Source organism: Myotis myotis, unplaced genomic scaffold, assembly GCF_014108235.1.
Source record: "Myotis myotis isolate mMyoMyo1 unplaced genomic scaffold, mMyoMyo1.p scaffold_m19_p_1, whole genome shotgun sequence".
NCBI classification, from domain to species: Eukaryota; Metazoa; Chordata; class Mammalia; order Chiroptera; family Vespertilionidae; genus Myotis; species Myotis myotis.
In genome coordinates, this window is record NW_023416313.1 from 168,378,832 (window position 1) to 168,398,387 (window position 19,556).

Sequence of the window (19,556 nt, forward strand, 5' to 3'; positions counted from 1 at the left end):
GGCTTGCTTGGCCAGCGCCCGGTGCATGAGCCCTTTCTTACCCCTCCTTCGCGGGCCGTCCCCATGGCTCCTCTCCCCCTCTGCACACCTCCGCCCGCCGGTCCCTCCGGGCTGCTCGGGCGCCACTGCTACTGTCCCCCCACCCGCCCCGCCAGCCGGGCCAAAGGGCGGCGTGACTCACGGCACTGCCACCAGCCCACGGCTGGCCCGTGGCGTATAAAGGCTGCCCCGGCGCGAGGCCGCCCAGCCCGGTCCGGCCGCCCGAGGTGCGCAGAGCATGGCCCGGAGCGCGGAGCGAGGCTGCGGGGGCGCGGGCTGGGGGCTGCGCGGCGCCCTAGCGGCCGTGGCGCTGCTCTCGGCGCTCAATGCCGCGGGCACGGTGTTCGCCCTGTGCCAGTGGCGCGGGCTGAGCGCGGCGCTGCGGGCGCTGGAGGCGCAGCGGGGCCGGGAGCAGCGCGAGGATGGCGCCCTGCGCGCCTTCCTGGAGGAGTTGAGTCGCGCGCCGCGCCGGGCGCCCCCGCCACCCCGGGACCCCGCGGGCGCCGCGCGCAACAGGCGCAGCCACAGCGGGGAGCCCGTGCCGCACCTCCGCGCCGAGAGCCAGGACATGCTGATGATGATGACCTACTCCATGGTGCCGGTAGGCGGGGCTCGGGCCCCGTGGCGCCCCTGCCAGGGTGGGCGGCGGGCAGTGCGGGAAAGAGCCGGGGCGCCCTCTCCCCGCTGGCCAGAGGGCGGGGCGCTGTGCGGCCGAGGCCCGGAGGGTGTCTCTGGGGTCAGTGTTCAATGGGGAAGGGTCGTCGTTGCGTCTGCAGATAAATGAGGGCTGTAGAACGTGTTTGTAAGAGCCTACTTTTCTTTGTAACTTTGGACAAAAGTTTTCACCTTCCGGCGTGAAGGAAGCCACGGCAGTCCAGGACTCTGCCTGCGCAACGCCCTGGCCCCCTGAAAGCAGGGAGGCCGCATTTCTGAAAGAGTGCGGACTTCTTCAACCAAGGGATTCTTTTCCTGGCATAATCTAGTGGTCTGGTTTTTCACCTGCCTCGGCCCGCCCCATGTCATGAGTTTGCTGACCTAATTGTCTGTGTTTAAGTGAAAACAGTCAGCCCTAATTTTACCAACCACCTAGGACCTTGATGCTGAAAAAGTTGCTCCTAAGCATAATACGGCTTTCTTACATTCAGTTTCAAAGCTGAGGCTCTAATATGTGCTCCAGGGAGTCTAGAACTCCAGAAATTGCTTGCAGGTGGTACATGTGGGGAGAGGCTGTAGCTTCTCATTCTCTTTCCAAAGGGGCTCCGTTGCACTCCCCCCAAAAGGTTTAAGAAGCACTGCTCTAAGGAGAGTCTTTAAAGCAAAGCCCCCATTTTTTTCCAGTTCTAAGTTTCTTTGATTTTGCTGATTTTAACTCAGTAATTATCTAACAATTACAAGTAGATCACATTGCTGTTCCCCATTCCATTTTATTATCCATTACAACACCGTGATCTTATTTCACTTTATAATTACAAAGATTTCAGTTCTGTCACCTCAAGTCAAGTGTGAGGAATAGTTTGGAATCCTAGGTATTTGAAGATCAATCCACTTAATGCTTCTGTTATCATAGAAGCTTTTAAGCGTTTACGCTTTTAAATATCTTATATGAACTGAAATGCTTTTAAACCACATGGAAGTATTACACACTACACACACATCTTTTGAGAGGTCAGATTTTTCCATCCCTGACTTCATTTTTTTAAACCCATAAATATTTAAAAATCTGGGCCCAAGCAGAAACTTCAAAAACTTCAAAAATGAAGAAATATCATTAGGGGAATTTGCTCTTTCTCTTGTCTCTCTACTGTGGGCTTTGAGGGTTGTGTTTTCTTTTTTAAAACCCTCCAAGAGGATGCATCTAAGCATCATCGTTTTATATTTTTTTAATCCTGCTTTTAAGGTAGAGACTTATGTATCCAAATTGTAGCCTATTCAGTCACTAACTCAAGAACATTGACTCGTTTCTGTGCCAAACTTAAAGCTAAATTTAACTACCATCACCTGCTCTATTACAGGTCAGAGAGCATGAACATCACATTTGTCAGGCTGAGAAATGGGCGTGCTTTGACTACTTAGAGTCAATGAGAGAATTTCCATGCAGTCCAGGCAGTGGTTGCCAACCAGTGGTCCGAAAGATTGGCGACCGCTGGTCCTGGGAAGGCAACCATCATATTGCTAGGAGTAGTTCTCAAACAGTAGGCATATTAAAAATGATTCCAGGGCTCCCCCCTCAGACATATAGAATTGTAATTTCCCACCTTTCCACCCCCTCGGTGAGTTTGATGCAGGTGGCTCAGGTGCCACACTTAGAGAAACGCTACTCTAGACCACTGCTTCTCTAACTTCAATGTGCATATGAATGTCTTAGGGGTCTTGCTAAAATGCTGATTCTGATTCAGAAGGTCTAAGTTGGGACCTTAGATTCTGCATTTCTAACAAACCTCCACTGACACCAAGGCTGCCAGTCTGAGGACCACACTTTGAGTAGCTGGGTTCTAGAGCAGTGGTTGTACACTGAAGTCGTATGGGGAGCTTTAAACGTGACTGATGCATAGATGTCACCCCCAGAGATTCTGAACTAATTGTTAAGGGTGCCGCATGCCTGGGGTGGGTGCCCACTCCCCAGCAGGAAGGACCTGGACATGCCTTCCTGATGGCAGAGCTGCCTTAGCATCTCTCTCTCACTGGGTCTCCCTTGAGGCCTCTGCTTCAGGCAGAGGAACTAATTTTATTACTGAGAAGCCCTTTACTCCGCCCCTCCCCCCAACATCCTCCCTCATCACCTTTACAAATTTTTCTCATCTTTATTTTTCTTAGAACAGAGAATTATTCAGATGAGGAAACAGTTTTTAAAAAAAGAACTGTCCTAGGGCAGTTCCTCTAGTAGAAAAGGTTGCTAAGAGAACTATTTAGTGCACAGCATGACAGAGGTGTACACACGTCCTAAGGCTGAAGTCTACACCTTCCCCGCCCTTTTATACAGCACCGGTAGGTCTTGAATGAGGGGAAGATCAGAGGTCCCCTCATTGAGGTCACCACATGTCCTTAGAGATCTCAGAACAAAGAAGTAAGTTGTATGCAGATTAATATCACTTCAAAGTCCTCCAGAATGGCTCATTTATCCATGATGAGCCTCCTTAAGCTAACAGATAATTCAGAGTTCTGTGCTTTGGGCTGAAAGTACGTGTACTCATCATGGTGATTCTGGCTAGCACATTCTGATCAGAGATCGGTTGGCAGCTGTAAGTGACTTTGTTACAAGGGCAACATAACTAATTATTAAGTACAGTTAGTTTGGTATCGCCAAACACATTACATCTTTAAAGTAAGTGGGTGCTTTGAAGGAAAGTAACAAAAGGGGCCCTGGGAACCTAGATCAGTAATGGGAACTCCTGTAGGAGATGCTGTTCTGCCTGGGCCCCATCTGCCCACTTCTCTCTCACTTCTCCTCCCGTCAGCTGCTCTCTCTCATTCCAGGTCTCCTTGCTGATGTTCTGGTAGCTTTATCATCCTGCCCAAAATCTAGGGTTGAGCATCCAGTAGGAAGAAAGTTTTACTTCTCACAGTGTGCACCTTAAGTTCTAAATGGATCAAAAATTTACATTTAAAAATAATGAAACTCAAAGTCACTGATCATTAGAGAGATGCAAATTAAAATGACAATGAAGTATCACCTCATACCTGTCAGAATGGCTACTATCAACAAATCAACACATGGCAAGTGCAGCGAGGATATGGAGAAAAAGGAACCCTAGCCCACTGCTGGTGGGAATGCAGACTGGTGCAGCCACTGTGGAAAACAGTATGGAGTTTCCTTTAAAAATTAAATATGGAACTGTCATTTGACCCAGTGATCCCACTTCCAGGAATATATCCTAAGAAACCAATCAGAAAGAACATATGCCCCCCTATGTTCATAGCAGCACAATTTATAATTGCTAAGATCTGGAAACAGCCCAAGTGCCCATCAGTAGATGAGTGGATAAAAAGCTGTGGTACATTTTCACCATGGAATACAATAAAAAAGAATCTCTTACCCTTTGAGACAGCATGGAGGGACCTGGAGGGTATCATGCTAAGTGAAATAAGTCAGTCAGAGAAAGACAAGTATCACATGATCTCACTCATATGTGAAATCTAATGAAACAAACTGATGAAGGGAGTGAATCCAGAGATTTGAAGCATGGAACAAACAGAGTGCAGAATCTCAGAGAGAAGGCAGGGAAGGGTTAGGGGATGGGAGATAATCAACCAAGGACCTTGTATGCATATATGCATGGCCCATGGACACAGACAATGGGTGGTGAGGTCCTGTGGTGGGGGCAATGGTGGTGGGGGGGGATCTATGTAATACTTTATTACAAAGGAGACCTATGTAATACTTTCAACAATAAATAATTATTTTTTTAAAAATTAAAAAATAAAATAAAAATAATGAAATTCTAAAATTACTAGAAGAAAATGTGAGTAACTTCATTTTAAAATCTTGAAATGGGGAAGAGCTTTCTTTCAAACTATAACTTGAAAGCCAGAAGCAAACAATAAATAAATAAAACTTAACATTTAAAAAGCACACACAACAATAACAAAACGTCTGTGTAGCAAATAAAAAGAAACAAGCACATGCCTTAAACAAAGGCAAAGATAAATGACAACATGGAAAAAATATTTGCAGCTCATATCATAGATGCAGAGCTAAACTTCTGATGTATATATATAACCACTCCTAGAAGATGGTAAGGAAAAAAAAAAAACACAAGAAGAATAAGTAAATCAGCAACAGAAATAGGAATCCAATAGGAAAATGGAACACAGTTCTCATGAAAAAAAATGCAAATGTCTTTTAAACACATGAAAAAGAACTCGATTTAAAAATGCAAATTATAGCTGCCCTGAATAATGTTTACCTGTCAGAATGACAAAACTACAAACATTTGACAACACATTCTGTTGAGGAAATAGACATGCTTTTGCATTGGGTTTGGGATGCAAAATGGTGCAACCCTTGTGGAAGGCAATTTGTCAATACCTGGAAAAATGACAAATACATTTATCCTCTGACCCAGCAATTTCACTTATGAGAATTTATCCTGCACAGCAGACTATCCCCTATGAAATGACATAAGCATATAGTTGTTCACTGCACAATATTTGTAATTGCAAAAGACTTTTAACAACCTGTGTCCACCAGTGCAGGACTAGGTGAATAAATTGACCTATACCCTCACTGGGATACTAGGTGGCTGTGAAACAAGGATGAGGAAATCCTCTCTGTATGGCTGTTGGAACAATCCCCAGAGCCTACATAATTTTAGTGAAGAGAGCAAGGCAGAGAAAAGTATATGTTGTGTTACTTTGTGTAAGGAAGAAGAGGAAAGATAAATGAAGAAATAAAAGTGCTTACTTAGGGAAGGTAGGAATGTGTGGGAAGAGCCTTTCACTGTATAGTTTTGTGTATTATTTTGACTTTTGAACCATGTGATTGTGTTACTTTTTTGGAGTGAAAGGCCATAAGCACAAGGTTACATGGCAGCTGCCACCAGGCTGCGGGATGACAGTGTGTAGGGACTGCCGCCTGAAGTCAGGTGCCCTTGCCGAGTGGCTCAGTCGGTTGGAGTGTTGTCCCATACACCAGAGGGTTGCCGGTTTGATTCCCAGTCAGGCACATACCTAGGTTGTAGGTTCAGTCCTTGAGGGAGGCAACCAATCATTCATATTCATTCTCTCTCTCTCTCTCTCTTTCTCTCTCTCCTTCCCTCTTCTCTCCCTTCCTCTCTCTCTCGAATTAATAAACAAAAAGCATACCCTCGTGTGAGGATTTAAAAAGAAAGTTTTGTGTGTGTGTGTGTGTGTGTGTTTTTTAAAAAAAGAAGCTCTTGCTGATTGTTGCCATAAAAGAACTAGAGCTCTGTGTGCCTGGTCCTTTGATTTTTTTTCAAGAAAAGTAAAAAAATAAAAATAAATAAAAAATAAAAATAAAATCTGACTTTTTATGTGAACTTGCTTGGCTTTTAAATATTGACAAAAATTCCCCCCCAAATGGTTTTAATTGGCTGACAGCGTTGGCTAAACAACACTCACAGAGTCAGGGGCCATGTTACAGCTTCCAAGCTTAGCTTGCAGCAGCCTCATCTTACAGTCTCATGAGTGATTTTGAACAAAAATGGCTTCATTTAGCTCAAGCACGACTCCATGCCACCCAGTTATTCCCAACCTGATTCTGGTAGGACAGCAGTAGCGGTGCCATCGTTGTTGTTGTTGGTTGATGAGTGGAGATGGCTTTTTGCCTTTGGTTTGGTTTGGCTTTTGGTTTTTTTGGCTTTTTCTAAAAGTCAACCCCACCTTCAGTGGATGGAGATTTCCCTTCACTGTGGCTTTTCAGAATCATGTGCTCCGATTCTGAGGGTGGTTCTCAAGGAGGAGATTCCAGTTGTGTTCAGCAGTAACTCATGATTGTAAGAGACAGCTTTTCATGATGACTGCTATGAGGTACACGTGTATGGATCTATACGTTATCTTGTTTAAAGGGGGGGGGGGATCATATTCCCCATAGTCACAGCTCCTATTTGCATGGATGCTATCGTTCCTTGAAGGCTGTGCCAGGGCTTACCTCCCCTTCCCCCCTTGGACTGGGTCACTTCCAGATGGTGTAAAAGCTGAGGATTTAGACCTTGGGTCAGCACACTATGGCCTAGGGGCCAAACCCAGCCTGCTGGTGGTTTTTGTACAGCCCACAAAGTTATGGTTTTCACATTTAATGGTTAGGGGGGGGGGAATCAAAAGAATAATATTTCATAACATAACCATAAATGAAGTTTTATTGGCACACAACCATGCCCATGTGTTTACGTATTGTCTGTGGCTACTTTCTCACGAAACAGCAGAATTGAGTAATTGCAACAGAGACCATATGGCCCACAAAGCCTAAACTATTTTCTGTCTGGTCCGTTGCAGTAAACTTGTCCATTAGAACAGAGGGGCACTAGGGGTCATTCCTTTGGAGAGCCCAGCTACTAAATCAGGACTGTTCGAGCATCGGTTAACCCTGGGTTTTAAGACCTCCCAGAAGAGACCTAACCCAGGGCAGAGCTGACCTGAGAGTGGGGCTACACTCTGGAGGGAGGCTGGCTTCCCCAGTCAGGTACAGTCAATGTTAGGACAGTGTGAAACACCCATTAATCCCACAGGTATTGTCTCAGACCTCATCTGTTCTCTTCAGTTGAAGGAGAGAAATTTATAACCCGCAGGTCCTACAGGATGGAGTGGCACTGATGAGAAATCAGGTACAGCAGGACAAAAAAAGACAGGACTGCCCAAGCCATAAACCCACATGCAGAGCCTGGGAGGGGCAGCTCATAGCAGCATGTGCATATGTGCACTTAGGATGTCACACCTGTCACTGTGTGGGTAGTTTCCAGGTCAGAAGCTATTTTTTTGTGTGTCAAATAAGGGTGGAGGTGAACTTGAAGGTGCATCTCTGCAAAGATGGTGTCTCGTGTTGGTACTGTTGGACATACCATAAACCTAACTCGTCTATCAGGTCATGGTGGTATGTTGAGAAAGACAGGAGAGAGCTGGCACTTTAGCACTTGCTTCAGATACTTGCTTCGTCAACACAAATTCTGCACACATGCCAATAAAATATTCAGTGTAGATATATGGTTATCATGACTCTCTAAGAACATATGTAAAGAACAAGTGGGTCAAGACTAAGCATCTGGACCTATGAGAGCAGGGCAATTGTACTGGCCACATGGATGGCATTAAACCATTTGGACCTGTTCCCAGATGCTGGAGCTGTTAATACACCCCTAGACTCTTTCTAGCCAAAACAGCAGGGGTGAGAGCAGAAGGAACAAGCCTACTGGGCCTTTAAACCTGAGCAGGATGGGTCTTAAAGGGCCTGATGAATCACCTCCTCTTTATCTACTGGAGCCCTACCTCTTCTCCAAACCTCATTGCCATTGTGCCAGGGGTAAAATTGGTTTTCCCCTTTGGAACCCAAAACACATGCCCCACCTGAGAAGTGCCACTCCACTCTGGGGAGACAGCAGAACCCCTTAGACCAGCCCATCACTTAGGGGCACTGACCAATAGACCACAGGCTGAGAGGTCCTTGGACAGAGGGCCCTTTCTGGGTGAGTTCCACAACTCAGATCATGGGTCTTCCAGTGCCAAGGGCTTGTTCATCTCCTGATGGCCCTTGTCCCAGGATCTCTCTCCGGTGGGTCCAGGCTTATCCCCATGTGGTGCTGCTGCTGCCTTCATACATTGTCCCTGCCCTTAACATGAACAACCTGGGAGTCTTTCTTTCACTGTTAGGTCCCAACCAAATTCTCTCTACCTTATGCTTCCCTGAGGTATGTTGTGGTAGTGAGCAGCCTGGCCCGGGGGAGCGGGGGTGGGGGGGGAGGGGGGAGGGGGGCGGGGGGGTCAGGTGAATTCACATCCTGGGCTCACAGCTCAGTAGCTGGGTGACTGGCAAGTCTTTTAACTTCCCCAAGCCTCTGTTTCCTCATCGGTAAGACTGAGATAATAGTACGCCTCAGAGTTGTTAGGAGTTTTAAGGGAAATGCTGTTGGTAAAGTACAAGAGCCTGGTCTAGTCAGGTTCCCGTTAAGTGTTCATTGTTGCTGGTAAGATTAATCACTACTTATCATGAGCCCTTCTTGCCCCATGCGATCGGCATTTTATTTCTGGGTTTATTCTTTATCTCGAATCCCTCAGAATGCCAAGTTGTCTGTTCATATGTGCTTCTATCAGCCGCTGCTTCGGGATAACATTTGGCTTCTTCAAGCCTAGATCAGCATTACACCAACCGAAATTATCTTGTCATTGAAAACAAAAGAGTTAGCCTTGATATGGCCAGAGGGCTTCTTCGTCTGTCCTGGATTTCCTGGGCAACCACCCCTGTGCATGGCCACTGGTGACGAAGGTTGACACCCACTGACAGAGTCATCTTGACCCCAATTCTGACTGGCTCCACTGTTGTTAAATTCTGTTCATTTCTATTTGGTGGCACTCCTAAAAAAAAGTTTTGGGTGCTTTTATTTGGAAAATTGACAAAATATAAGTGGGGGGTAGAGCAAAAATAATTTCTAAGAAAGGAGAACAATTTGCTTTACAGGGGGAAAGAGCAAAGGGTCTCCTATTCTCCAGGATATGGTTACCTGTGTGGAAACCATCAACAGTCTTTAGATCTGATAAAACACAGTTATCAGTTGGGGGGTGAGGGGGAAGACATTCTTTTTTTGCTGACATTCCTCAAACTCCCCTCCCCTTCCCCCAAAAAGAAATCCTTGTCCAAATCGAGTTGGCATTCAAACTTAATTTACATGCATTTTATCTACAGACTAAAGGTCATGTTGTGTGAAACAAGCTGAAGCTTTTAGGTTGTGATTCTGCTACAAAGGGAGCATTTTCCAGCCCATCAGTTGCTTTTATGTAGCTCTTTGGGTTTTAACAGCTCTATATTTTAAGAAGATATAATTTGCTTCTAGTTTAACTAAAGTTTAAGACATAATTTTCTTTAAAGGTGGAATTGAAATAACAGGGCCAACTAAAGATCATTTAAAATGCAATTTGTGGAGTTTGTTCTGATTGCAGTAGATAAGTAACCTCTGTCTGCCGCTGAGAAAAAGTTTCTTGTGCTCTCACCCAAGTGCGGGGAACTTTGGAGACGCTGCCTGGGCTGTTTGTAAAAACTGTGAAGCACTTGGGAACGTGTTGTGGGTAACTGTACCCAGCCTCAAATGATGAGCTGGCAACTACGAAATCATTCCTGTTTTTCGGTAACACTAGTGGGTGAGTGTTGGAGTCTGGAATCCTTTTCACTCAAAGGCAAAAAAGAAAAAGAAAAAAGTCCTTTACATGCATGCAGCACCTGAGGATCTTGGAACCAGTCCCTCGGAACAGGAAGACCTCTAGGGGAAAGTGAGATGTGTGATGAGCATGAGGGCAGTCCAGGAGAGAGAAAACCAATTCTCACTGAAGTGATGAAGGAAGATTTCACAGAGGAGATAGAACTTGAAATGGGCAGTGTCGGGTTGGTGAGGTTTGGGCAGGCAAGGAGGGCCAATCCTCCCCAGCACAAGTAATAACTTGAGCCAAGATCTAGGGACTGGAATGAAAATTGTGCAGGGCTAGAAGAGCAAGAGGCCAGGCAGGCCTTCCTGCACCGGGAAGTGTGGGTGGGGGGTGGGGTGGAACTGAGGGTGGCTGGGTGAGAGAGAGCCTTGAATTTCCACTTTTGAGAAATGAATGTGATGCACAGTTGGGACTATTGTAGACCCTTCGCCAGCGGGGAGTCTTGAGAAAAGTGGTTTTATAGGAATGATTTGGTGATGTAATAGAGGAAAGAATGGGTAGGGGAGAGGCCAGAGGCAAGAAGACAATTAGAAAGCTATTGCCTTAGTCCAGGCAAGAAATAACTTTGGTCTGGCTAAGGTGGTGGCCTCAGAAATGGAGAGGAAGGTATATATCCTCAAAATATCAAGAGAGAAGAATGAATTGATCTTGGTAACTACAAATGTAGGAAGGAGAAATGGTCCATCTGGTCCAGACCCATCCCACACTGAGAAGGGTGGTGGCACCAGGGCCAAAATTGAGGAAGCACAGAAAGGGGTTAGTTTGGAAGTGAGGATGCTGAATTTGAGACTGAATATGAGATGTAAAGAAAGAAAAAAAAGGGGGGGAAGGAAAATGGAGGAATGAGAGTACTCAGGGAGAGGAGAACTTCCTGCTTCTAAGAAGAACTCTGTCTGCTTCATGAATGAGGTCTTTGCAAGTCTAAAAAGTAAAAGGCAGACCCCAAAGCCTTTACAATGAGTGCTGGAATCATACGGTGTATGTTAACGTGGGATCCCTCTATTAGCTGTGTGACCTTTAACAGGTCACTCAACCTCTCTGTGTCTCTCAGTTCCCTCATTCCTAAGAGAGCATTGATAGCAGTATCTACCTTAGGGTTATCATAAGGATTCAATTCAATAATCCATGAAAAGTCCTTAGCATGTTTCCTAGAACTCAGTATCTGTTAGCTTATTGTTACTGATATTTTAGTATTTCTCAAATGCAACCTTTCTGTGATTCAGGGATTTTTGGAGTCTTATAATGAAAACAATGGAGATGGGATCAACAGAACTTGCCAGAGAAAGGCAGATGCTAGGATGACTCTAAAGTTTGGTGACTGGGGAAACGCACAGACCTCTAAAAAGAATGTTGTTTCCAAGATAGTTGTTTTTCTGGTTGATGGGTTCAAAAGGAAAAAAAAAATATTTTTTAGACATCAGATTTAGGGAAGTTATTTATAGTAATCATAATTTGCAAATAGTTTTATGTATGCCCAATGTGAACTCATACATTTATTCTTTCATTGACTAAATCTTTTGGGAGCCCTTATGAATGGCATGTTTGCCAGACCAGTGATCCCATCCAGCCAGTGTTATGATGCTAACAGCATCAACAGTTATTTTGTGGGTGAGCAACTCACCCTAAGGACCTTCTCCAAATGTTTTCTGGAGTAACCACTCATAGCTCTTCCCTGTGCTGAGGGAGGAAGGGGCTGAGCAGGGAGTAGGTCGACAGAGCATCTTCACAGCTGTTTTTGCTGTGCACAAAGAATGCCACGGGGCAGAGTCTGGGGATAATGGTTTAATTCTGTGTCCATTCCCCCAACATCAGACAACTTACTTAACTATGATTCATGTACACTTTTCTGACTATAAGGTGAGGATAAGAATGCTTAGATAAGATCAGAAATTCTCTAAAGATGCTTGTTGAAGGGAACAGTGTGAGCACAACATGTTGTTATTAACAGTTAGTGAAAGATTATTCCAGGAACACTCCTGCTTCAGAAAACTGCATTAGAAGCCTGGGGGAGACAAGTGATTCTCAGCTCTCTTCAAAACACTCATCTCTTTCTCCCCTAACTCCTTCTGCACTTACTTGTCTGTATCGCACAACTAAAACCCTGTCTCTGTACAGTTTGGGTCTCTAATTTGTCACCTTAGTCACCTTGTCTCTTTAAATATAGCTCATTGTTCTTTACTGTGCCCCTAGTGAGATATTTGATGACAACCTCTTCACAAATGAATTCATCCACAACTCAACAAGTGCAAATATAAACTAAGCCCACTTTCTGAATCCGGTTTCTTGACATGCTAAGAGTTTTAAAGGTGGGTCCTGAAGCATTTTTTTAACTTCCTTCCTCAGAATTCATGCCACCCACCAAATAGGAGATGGTGTCAGGTATTGGAAAGACTGACTTAGGTGTCTTCTCTGTCAGAAATTTATTCATTCATTCAACACAGTTTCTGAGCACCTACTATGCCCCTAGGCCAGCCGTGGGCAAACTACGGCCCGTTTGAAATGAATAAAACTAAAAAGAAAAAAGACCGTACCCTTTTATGTAATGATGTTTACTTTGAATTTATATTAGTTCACACAAACACTCCATCCATGCTTTTGTTCCGGCCCTCCCGTCCAGTTTAAGAACCCACTGTGGCCCTCGAGTCAAAAAGTTTGCCCGCCCCTGCCCTAGGCACTATAGTGGGTACAAGAGAAACAGTATGAATAATGCATACAAATCCCCATCCTCTTAGATTCTTTAAAAAAATATGTTTTTGTTGATTTTTAGGAAGAGAGGAAGGGAGATGGAGAGAGAAGCAGAAACATCTATGAGAAACATTGATCTGCTGCCTCCTGCATGCCCCCGACTGGTAATTGAAACGACAACCTCTTGGTGCATAGGATGATGCTCAACCAACTGAGCCACACTGGGCACCATCCTCTTAGACTTCATGTTTTTTTCAAAGTGGGGGGTGGGGGGCAGATGGCCAGGCATAAACCAAAGTAAATTACCTACAATATTAGAAGATAAGAGTTATGCAGAACAATGAAGTAGGGATGAGGTTTAAAGAGGGGGAAGGGAAGATGCAATTATGTCATTTTGATGGGGAAGGCCTCACTGAAAAGGTGACATTTGAGGAAAAACTTGGAGAAAATGAGCCAAGCAGATATCTGGGGAAGGGCCGTTCAGGTAAAGGGACTAGCAAATGCAAAGGTCCTGTGGTGGGACTGTGTCGGGGGAGCTCAAGGAACAGCCAGGAGACTGGAGCGGAGTGGGTGGGAGGGAGTAGTAGTAAAGGAGATCAGAAAGATAATTGCGGGGAGGAGGAACAAGGGAAGCAGTTCATGTAGGACCTCGTAAGCTGTTGTAAAGATATTGGCCTTTATGGGGAGTCTTTAAAGGATTTTAGGCAGAGAAGTAACATGATCTGACCTGCCTTTTCAAAGAATCATTATGCTGAGACTAGACTCTGTGTGGGGCAGTGGAAGCAGAAAGGCCATTAGTATAGCTATTGCATTAATCCAGGTGAAAGACAATAGTAGTTCAGACCAGGGTGGTAGCAGCAGAGATGGCAAAGAAGTGGACAGTGTCTAGATATGTCTGATGGTGGAGTAGATGGGATTTGCTGACAGCTTTAACATGAGGTGTGAGATGAAGGGGTAAGAATTAAATGACTTCAAGGTTAGTGGCCAAGCAATGGGAAGATAGAATTGTCATTCAGTGAGATGACAGAACTGCAGGTGGAACAGGACTGAGGGGAGTGCCAGGAGTTCAGGGTGGGGCATGTTAACATTATTTCCATTAGACGTCCAAGTGAAGCTGTTGAAGAGGCAGCTGCATACCAGGGTAAGATTGGGTCAAGGTTGGAAGTGTACGAGGAAATAGGAGAGATGCTGAACTTGAGAATACTCATTCCCTGGACACAGGGAGGCTCTAACTAAGAGTCAGTCTACTCCTTATTAAACCCAAACTTTCTTTTTAAAAAAAGCTCTTTTATAAACAAATTAAGTCAATTAACTGAATTGTGAGCCTTTGGTGCCAGAGATTTTGTCTTACTTTTTTTTTTTAAAATATATTTTTATTGATTTCAGTGAGGGAGAGGGAGAGATAGATAGAAACATCAATGATGAGAGAGAATCATTAATTGGCTGCCTCCTGCACCCCTCCCCCCACCGGGGATCAAGCCCACAACCCGGGCCTGTGCCCTGACCGGGAATTGAATTGCGACCTTCTGGTTCATAGGTCAATGCTCAACCACTGAGTCACACCGGCCAGGCTGTCTTACCTTTATAAAAGCACAGGGTCCGACTTATGAAGTGTTTGCTGATGAATAAATAAATATTTCTAAATCAGTCAGAAATATCTTGGAAAGGAGTTGAAAGGAAACCTTTTTACCAAATAAGCAACATATAAGTCAATGTAACATGCTCAGTGCCTGTTCTGGGCAGTGTGGGTGCATCTGTGGGTGAGGAGGAGGAGCAACAGCCCCCAAGGAATGTATCGGCTAGTGGGAGGGAAAAGACAAATCCTCCAACACTTCGGACACAAAGAAAAGGATAATAGGATCTTAAGAGAAGTAAGAATAAAACACCCAGTGGGCGATCGGGAAAGGTTTCAAGAGGGAGGCGGCATTTGAGCCATGCCTGGAAGGATGGGCAGGATTTTAGAAGCAAGGGCTGGAGCAGGGAAGAAGGCAGTTGAATGGCAGATGGTTCATTTTACCTGGAGCATGATAGAGGTAGACATAAAAATATCTGAAAAGTCAGCGCTGGCATTGTGGCTAGTTGGTCCCATACAACGAAAGGTCACGGGTTTGATTCCCAGTTAAGGCACATAGCCAGGTTGCAGGCTTGATCCTGGTCAGATGCATATGGGATGCAGGAGGCAACCGATTGATGTTTCTCTCCCTCTTCCTTCCACTCTCTCCAAAATCAATAACAGCATGTCCTCGGGTGAGGATTAAAAAAAAAAAAAAAAAAAAATGTCTGAAAAGTCTTTGCCTTCATTCTTGAAACTTATTTTGAGTTTAGAATTGGAAATGTTATCAGAAATGTCCCTAATATTTCCCCTTTATTGCATGTTTTAAGCAGTTTTATTATGATATGCCTTAGCATCATTTTCTTCACATTTCTTGTGCTTGGGTTTTATTGGTCTTGTTGGAGATAGAGGTTTATGGTTTTTATTAAATTATAAAAAGATGCCTACCTGGTATTGCTCAGTGGTTGCGTGTTGACCCAGGAACCAAGAGGTCCCCAGATCAATTCCCCATTAAGACACATGCTTGGGTTGTGGGCCTGGTCGCCAGTGGGGGGGCATACAGGAGGCAGCTGATCAATGATATTTCTCTCTCATCAATGTTTCTATCTTTCAATCCCTCTCCCTTCCTCTCTCTCTAAAAAAAAAATTTTTTTGAAAGTTTTTATTAGGCTTCTTGAAGCTGTCCCACAGCTCACTGATAATCTGTTCACTTTTTCATCTTTTTTTCCTCCATGTGCTTCATTTTGACTCGTTCAATGGCTGCATGCAGCTCACTAATCTTCTGCAGTGCCCAAACTGTTCTTAGTCCCATTCAGTGTCCTCTTCACCTCAGACACTGTAATCTTCATCTCTAGAAATTTAAATTCAGTGTTTATATATTTTTTATGTTTTTATTTAACATGTTCAATCTTGCCTCTAGCTTCTTGAACATTTGGAATGCAGTTTAAATAGCTATTTTATTGTCTCTGTCTACAAATTTCTTTATGTAGGTCATTTCTAGATGGATTTCAATTGACTGATCTTTTCCCCCTCATTATGGGTTGTGTTTTCCTGCTTCTTTGCAGGCCTGGTAATTTTCTATTGGGTGCTAGACATTGTGAATTTTACTTTGTCGGGTGCTATTGCTCAATTGGATGCCTTCTAATTGCCAAGGGGAAGAAACACAGCCTTGGGTAAGTTCCACATGGCTGACCAACCTACAAATGACACATTCCAACCTCGTACCAAAAAGGTCCAACTGTCTAACACTGGAGTAATAAATCAAAGGAAATACAAAAAGAACAGAAGATAAATCCAGGAAGATCAGGAAGGGAGGGTGGCCATTTCTCCTGCCTGTGGACAGATGAAGAATTTACTCATTCACAGCTCACTATGTGGAAAGCTCTGGGCTATTTGGTGCAGTTATAAAAATAACTAAATTGTATTCTTCCCTTGCCTTAGATCTTAAATTAGTGAGGAATAAACAAGTAATCAGGCAATGGCAGGAGTGCCCCAATGGGGGAGGTCCGGATGCTGTGGGACCACATAGGACACCTCTAACCCAGGACAGGAGGAAACACTTCTGGGAAAGTGACACCTAAGCTACACCTAGTACATGATGTGAGAGAATGGCTGGGGGTTTTATAACTTTCTTCTGATTGTGAGTGTGTCCTTTATAGTAAGTTAGAAAATACAGAAAAGTATAAATTTTATGATTTTTAAATCATTTTGCAAATTAATAAGTTGATGTAGCATGGTAACTTATGGAGAAGCTACCCTATGATCCTTTTTACTTTGTAAACTTATACACTTATAAAAAAAATCATCAGGAAAAGGACATAACGATCCCCACCTCTTTAGTCAGAGCTCAGTTCTCAAGGTCTGAGCTTACAGGGAGCTTTCCGGGGAAGGAGGGGGATGGGTAAGAGAGAAAATGCAGGACAGGCCCTTGTTTTGATGGCACAGATAGAACTTGTCAAAGTGTGGGTAGGGCCATCTACATCAAGAAGACCTGTGAGGCCGAAACCGGTTTGGCTCAGTGGATAGAGCTCAGCCTGCGGACTGAGAGGTCCCGTGTTCGATTCCGGTCAAGGGCATGTACCTGGGTTGCGGGCACATCCCCGGTGGGGGATGTGCAGGAGGCAGCTGATCGATGTTTCTCTCTCATTGATGTTTCTAACTCTCTATCTCTCTCCCTTCCTCTCTGTGAAAAATCAATAAAATATATTTAAAAAAAAAAAAGAAGACCTGTGAGAATCTGTTTAAAAAGCTGATGTCTGAGCTCCACACTGGGTCTCCTACATCAGAACTGATGGAGGCTGAGCCTGGGAATCTGTATGTAAATTGCTCCCTAGGTGATTCTAATAAGCCCTAAATTGGAGAATCATAAGCCTGGAATTTGGCCAGAATGGGTGGGAGAAGGGATTAGAGCAAGCATGTCAAACTTTCGGCCTGCAGGCCGCATGCCTCATTTATTTGGCCCGTGTTAGCCTTTGAGTTTGACATGCTTGGATTAGAGGGTTGGTAGTTCAAGGTTTAAAAGAGGAGGGCTGGAAACCCTGACAGTTGGACCCCTAACAGCAGGGAGGGGCTGCAGGTGTTTGATTATGGTGAGTAAATTATTTTTCATATTTATTGGTTATTTGAAATTTTTCATTGTGTGTTTGGTTCATTCATGTCTTAGCTTATTTTTTAATTTTTAAAAATATTTTTCTTACTAATTTATAAATAACCTTTTATAGAAAAGTTATTAGTTTTTTGTGTATTACACATGTAGCCATATTTTCCCCTTAATGAAGTTTATTAACATTTATTGAGAACTTATAACTCACCAGATGCTATGCTAAGATCTTTAGATATGTATGTCAAAACTATCTTTACCTCTGAGGTGGGCACCATTATTATCATTACTAGATGCCCAGTGCAGGAATTCGTGCGCGGGTGGGGTCCAGCCGACCCGGTCCTAATCCGGGCAGATCAGGGCCGTGGCTGTGAGAAGGAGGAGATGGCAGGAGGTTGGCCGGCCCACCTGCCCCAATTGGGGCCCAATCAGGGCCAGACCAGCTGGGGGGAGGGGCCGCAGGTGATTGGCCTGTGGCCCCACCCCTTATTGGTGTGGGGGGTGATTGGGGGCCAGCGGCCTGGGGGAGGGGCTGCAAGAGGTTGGCCGGTCAGCACCACCCCCTATTAGAGTGTGTGTGTGGGGGGGGGGGGCAACCAGGGGCGGGGTGGCCAGGGGGAAGAGCCACAGGGGGTTGGCCATCCATCCCACCATCAATCGGGGTGGGAGAGGCCAATCAAGGGTGAGGTGGTTGGGTGGAGGGGTCACGGGAGGTTGGCCACTAGCCCACTCCCCATTAGGCTGGTTTGCTGGCTGCAGTGGGAGTCATAGCGACCAGTCATTCCGGTCATTGCAGCATTCCAGTCGCTGGCTTTTTATATATAAAGCATTCCGGTCGCTGGCTTTTTATATATAAAGATTGACATTCCCATTTTACAGACAGGTCACTGAGGCTTAGAGAGGTTAAGCATCCATCCTGTTCAAGGTCCCAGAGCCAGTGAGTGAAGGAATTAGCAATCAGAGCAGACGGAGCGGGTCTGACTCCAAAGCCCATGCTCTTCGGCCTTGGGTGTTATCTCCCTTTAACTTTTGTTTCTAGGCCTTTTCATGTTTATACATTTTCATGTCATCAAATCTATAAGGCCTTTCCTCTATGGATTCTTCTTCTGCTTCCTTGCTCAGAATGTTCTTTCCTACCTCAAGATCCAAGAGTCACCTCTATTGTCTCATGGTTACACATCATTTCATTTGAAAGCTATTCCACTGCATTAGTATGTGTTTAAAATGTATACACATACTAGTACCTTCCCCTTTAAGAAACAATTGGCCAGATAAGTTGTAAAATTGCTGGACTCAAAAATAGGCAATTTGCAACATAACAACTTCTTAAAAATAAAGTGCAGACAAGGATTTGAGATTAGTAACTTGATATTTGGCTGCTATTTTTCTTTTTATGTGGGGGGAGAACTGCCTCAAGATGGACGCAGCAGGACCAGACAATGCCACCCATCTCCGTGTTGTCTCCTGGAGGGAGAATGACCCAGCACCAGAGGTGGTGCCAGCAGAAGTCCATGCTGCCAATGACTCCTCAGGAGGAGCAGCAAAAGGCCTGACCGTTCCCAGGGTGCAGCCCAGAGGTAGCCGCCTGAACTGCAGACGGGACAAGGCTAACTCTGGGGCTTGTTGGCCCTTGAGGAGCTCCTGGTGGGAGAAGGGACAGGTTAGGAAGGAGGTTACAGTGACCAACGGCAGCTTATATTTAGTGGGTTAGGACACTTACCGATTTGTATCTGGTTATTTCTACAAATCCTACTCTGTGTTACATTTTTAATTCAGTTGATAACCTGATCTGGTAATTGGACTTTGGCTAAATACTTTTATAAAATAGTATGAATTGGTTTTCGAAGTGCAAAATCAGCTGATTTATATTCAAATCATGAAACAACATACAGAATGGTTTTTATAAGGACTCCCTCCTCTACTCCTCACAGTCATTGCTGGGGTATGGCCATGGGTCTTATTTTGTCAAGGGCTGGGGCACTCATGCAGGGTCCTGGGCAGTGCAGTAGCAACACCAGGCACCTGTCACCCCTGTTTGCCCCGGGGTCAGGCCTGAAGATACACCTGGGGGAGAACATACTCCTTCGGGGACTTCTGTCCTGCATTGTTGGATGTCTCCAGTGTTAATAAATGCCAGGCTGGGCAGTTCCCCAAGGACCTAATCCCAGCTGTAAGTAATTTTGCTGGAGACCTTGGGTGAGGGCATTTGCTGGAACTGCCCCCCTGCAACTGGGATTGTTGAGTCCTGAGCCCAGACCGGCTGCCTCAGTGTCTGTGACTTCCCAGCCTTTGCGTGCAAGGCTCATGGATGGACTC

The 19,556-nt window shown here is 44.9% G+C and overlaps 1 protein-coding gene across 1 annotated transcript in view; it reads left to right on the plus strand.

Annotated features, from left to right (window-relative positions):
* Nucleotides 1-244: 244 nt before the first annotated feature.
* The window catches only part of GLDN (gliomedin), a 55,336-nt gene continuing 36,024 nt past the window's right edge, over nucleotides 245-19,556 (plus strand). Inside the window, exon 1 of the mRNA XM_036301453.1 lies at nucleotides 245-640. Within this exon, the coding sequence (XP_036157346.1) occupies nucleotides 278-640 (363 nt within the window). The 5' untranslated portion in view covers nucleotides 245-277. The remainder of the gene's footprint in view (nucleotides 641-19,556) is intronic.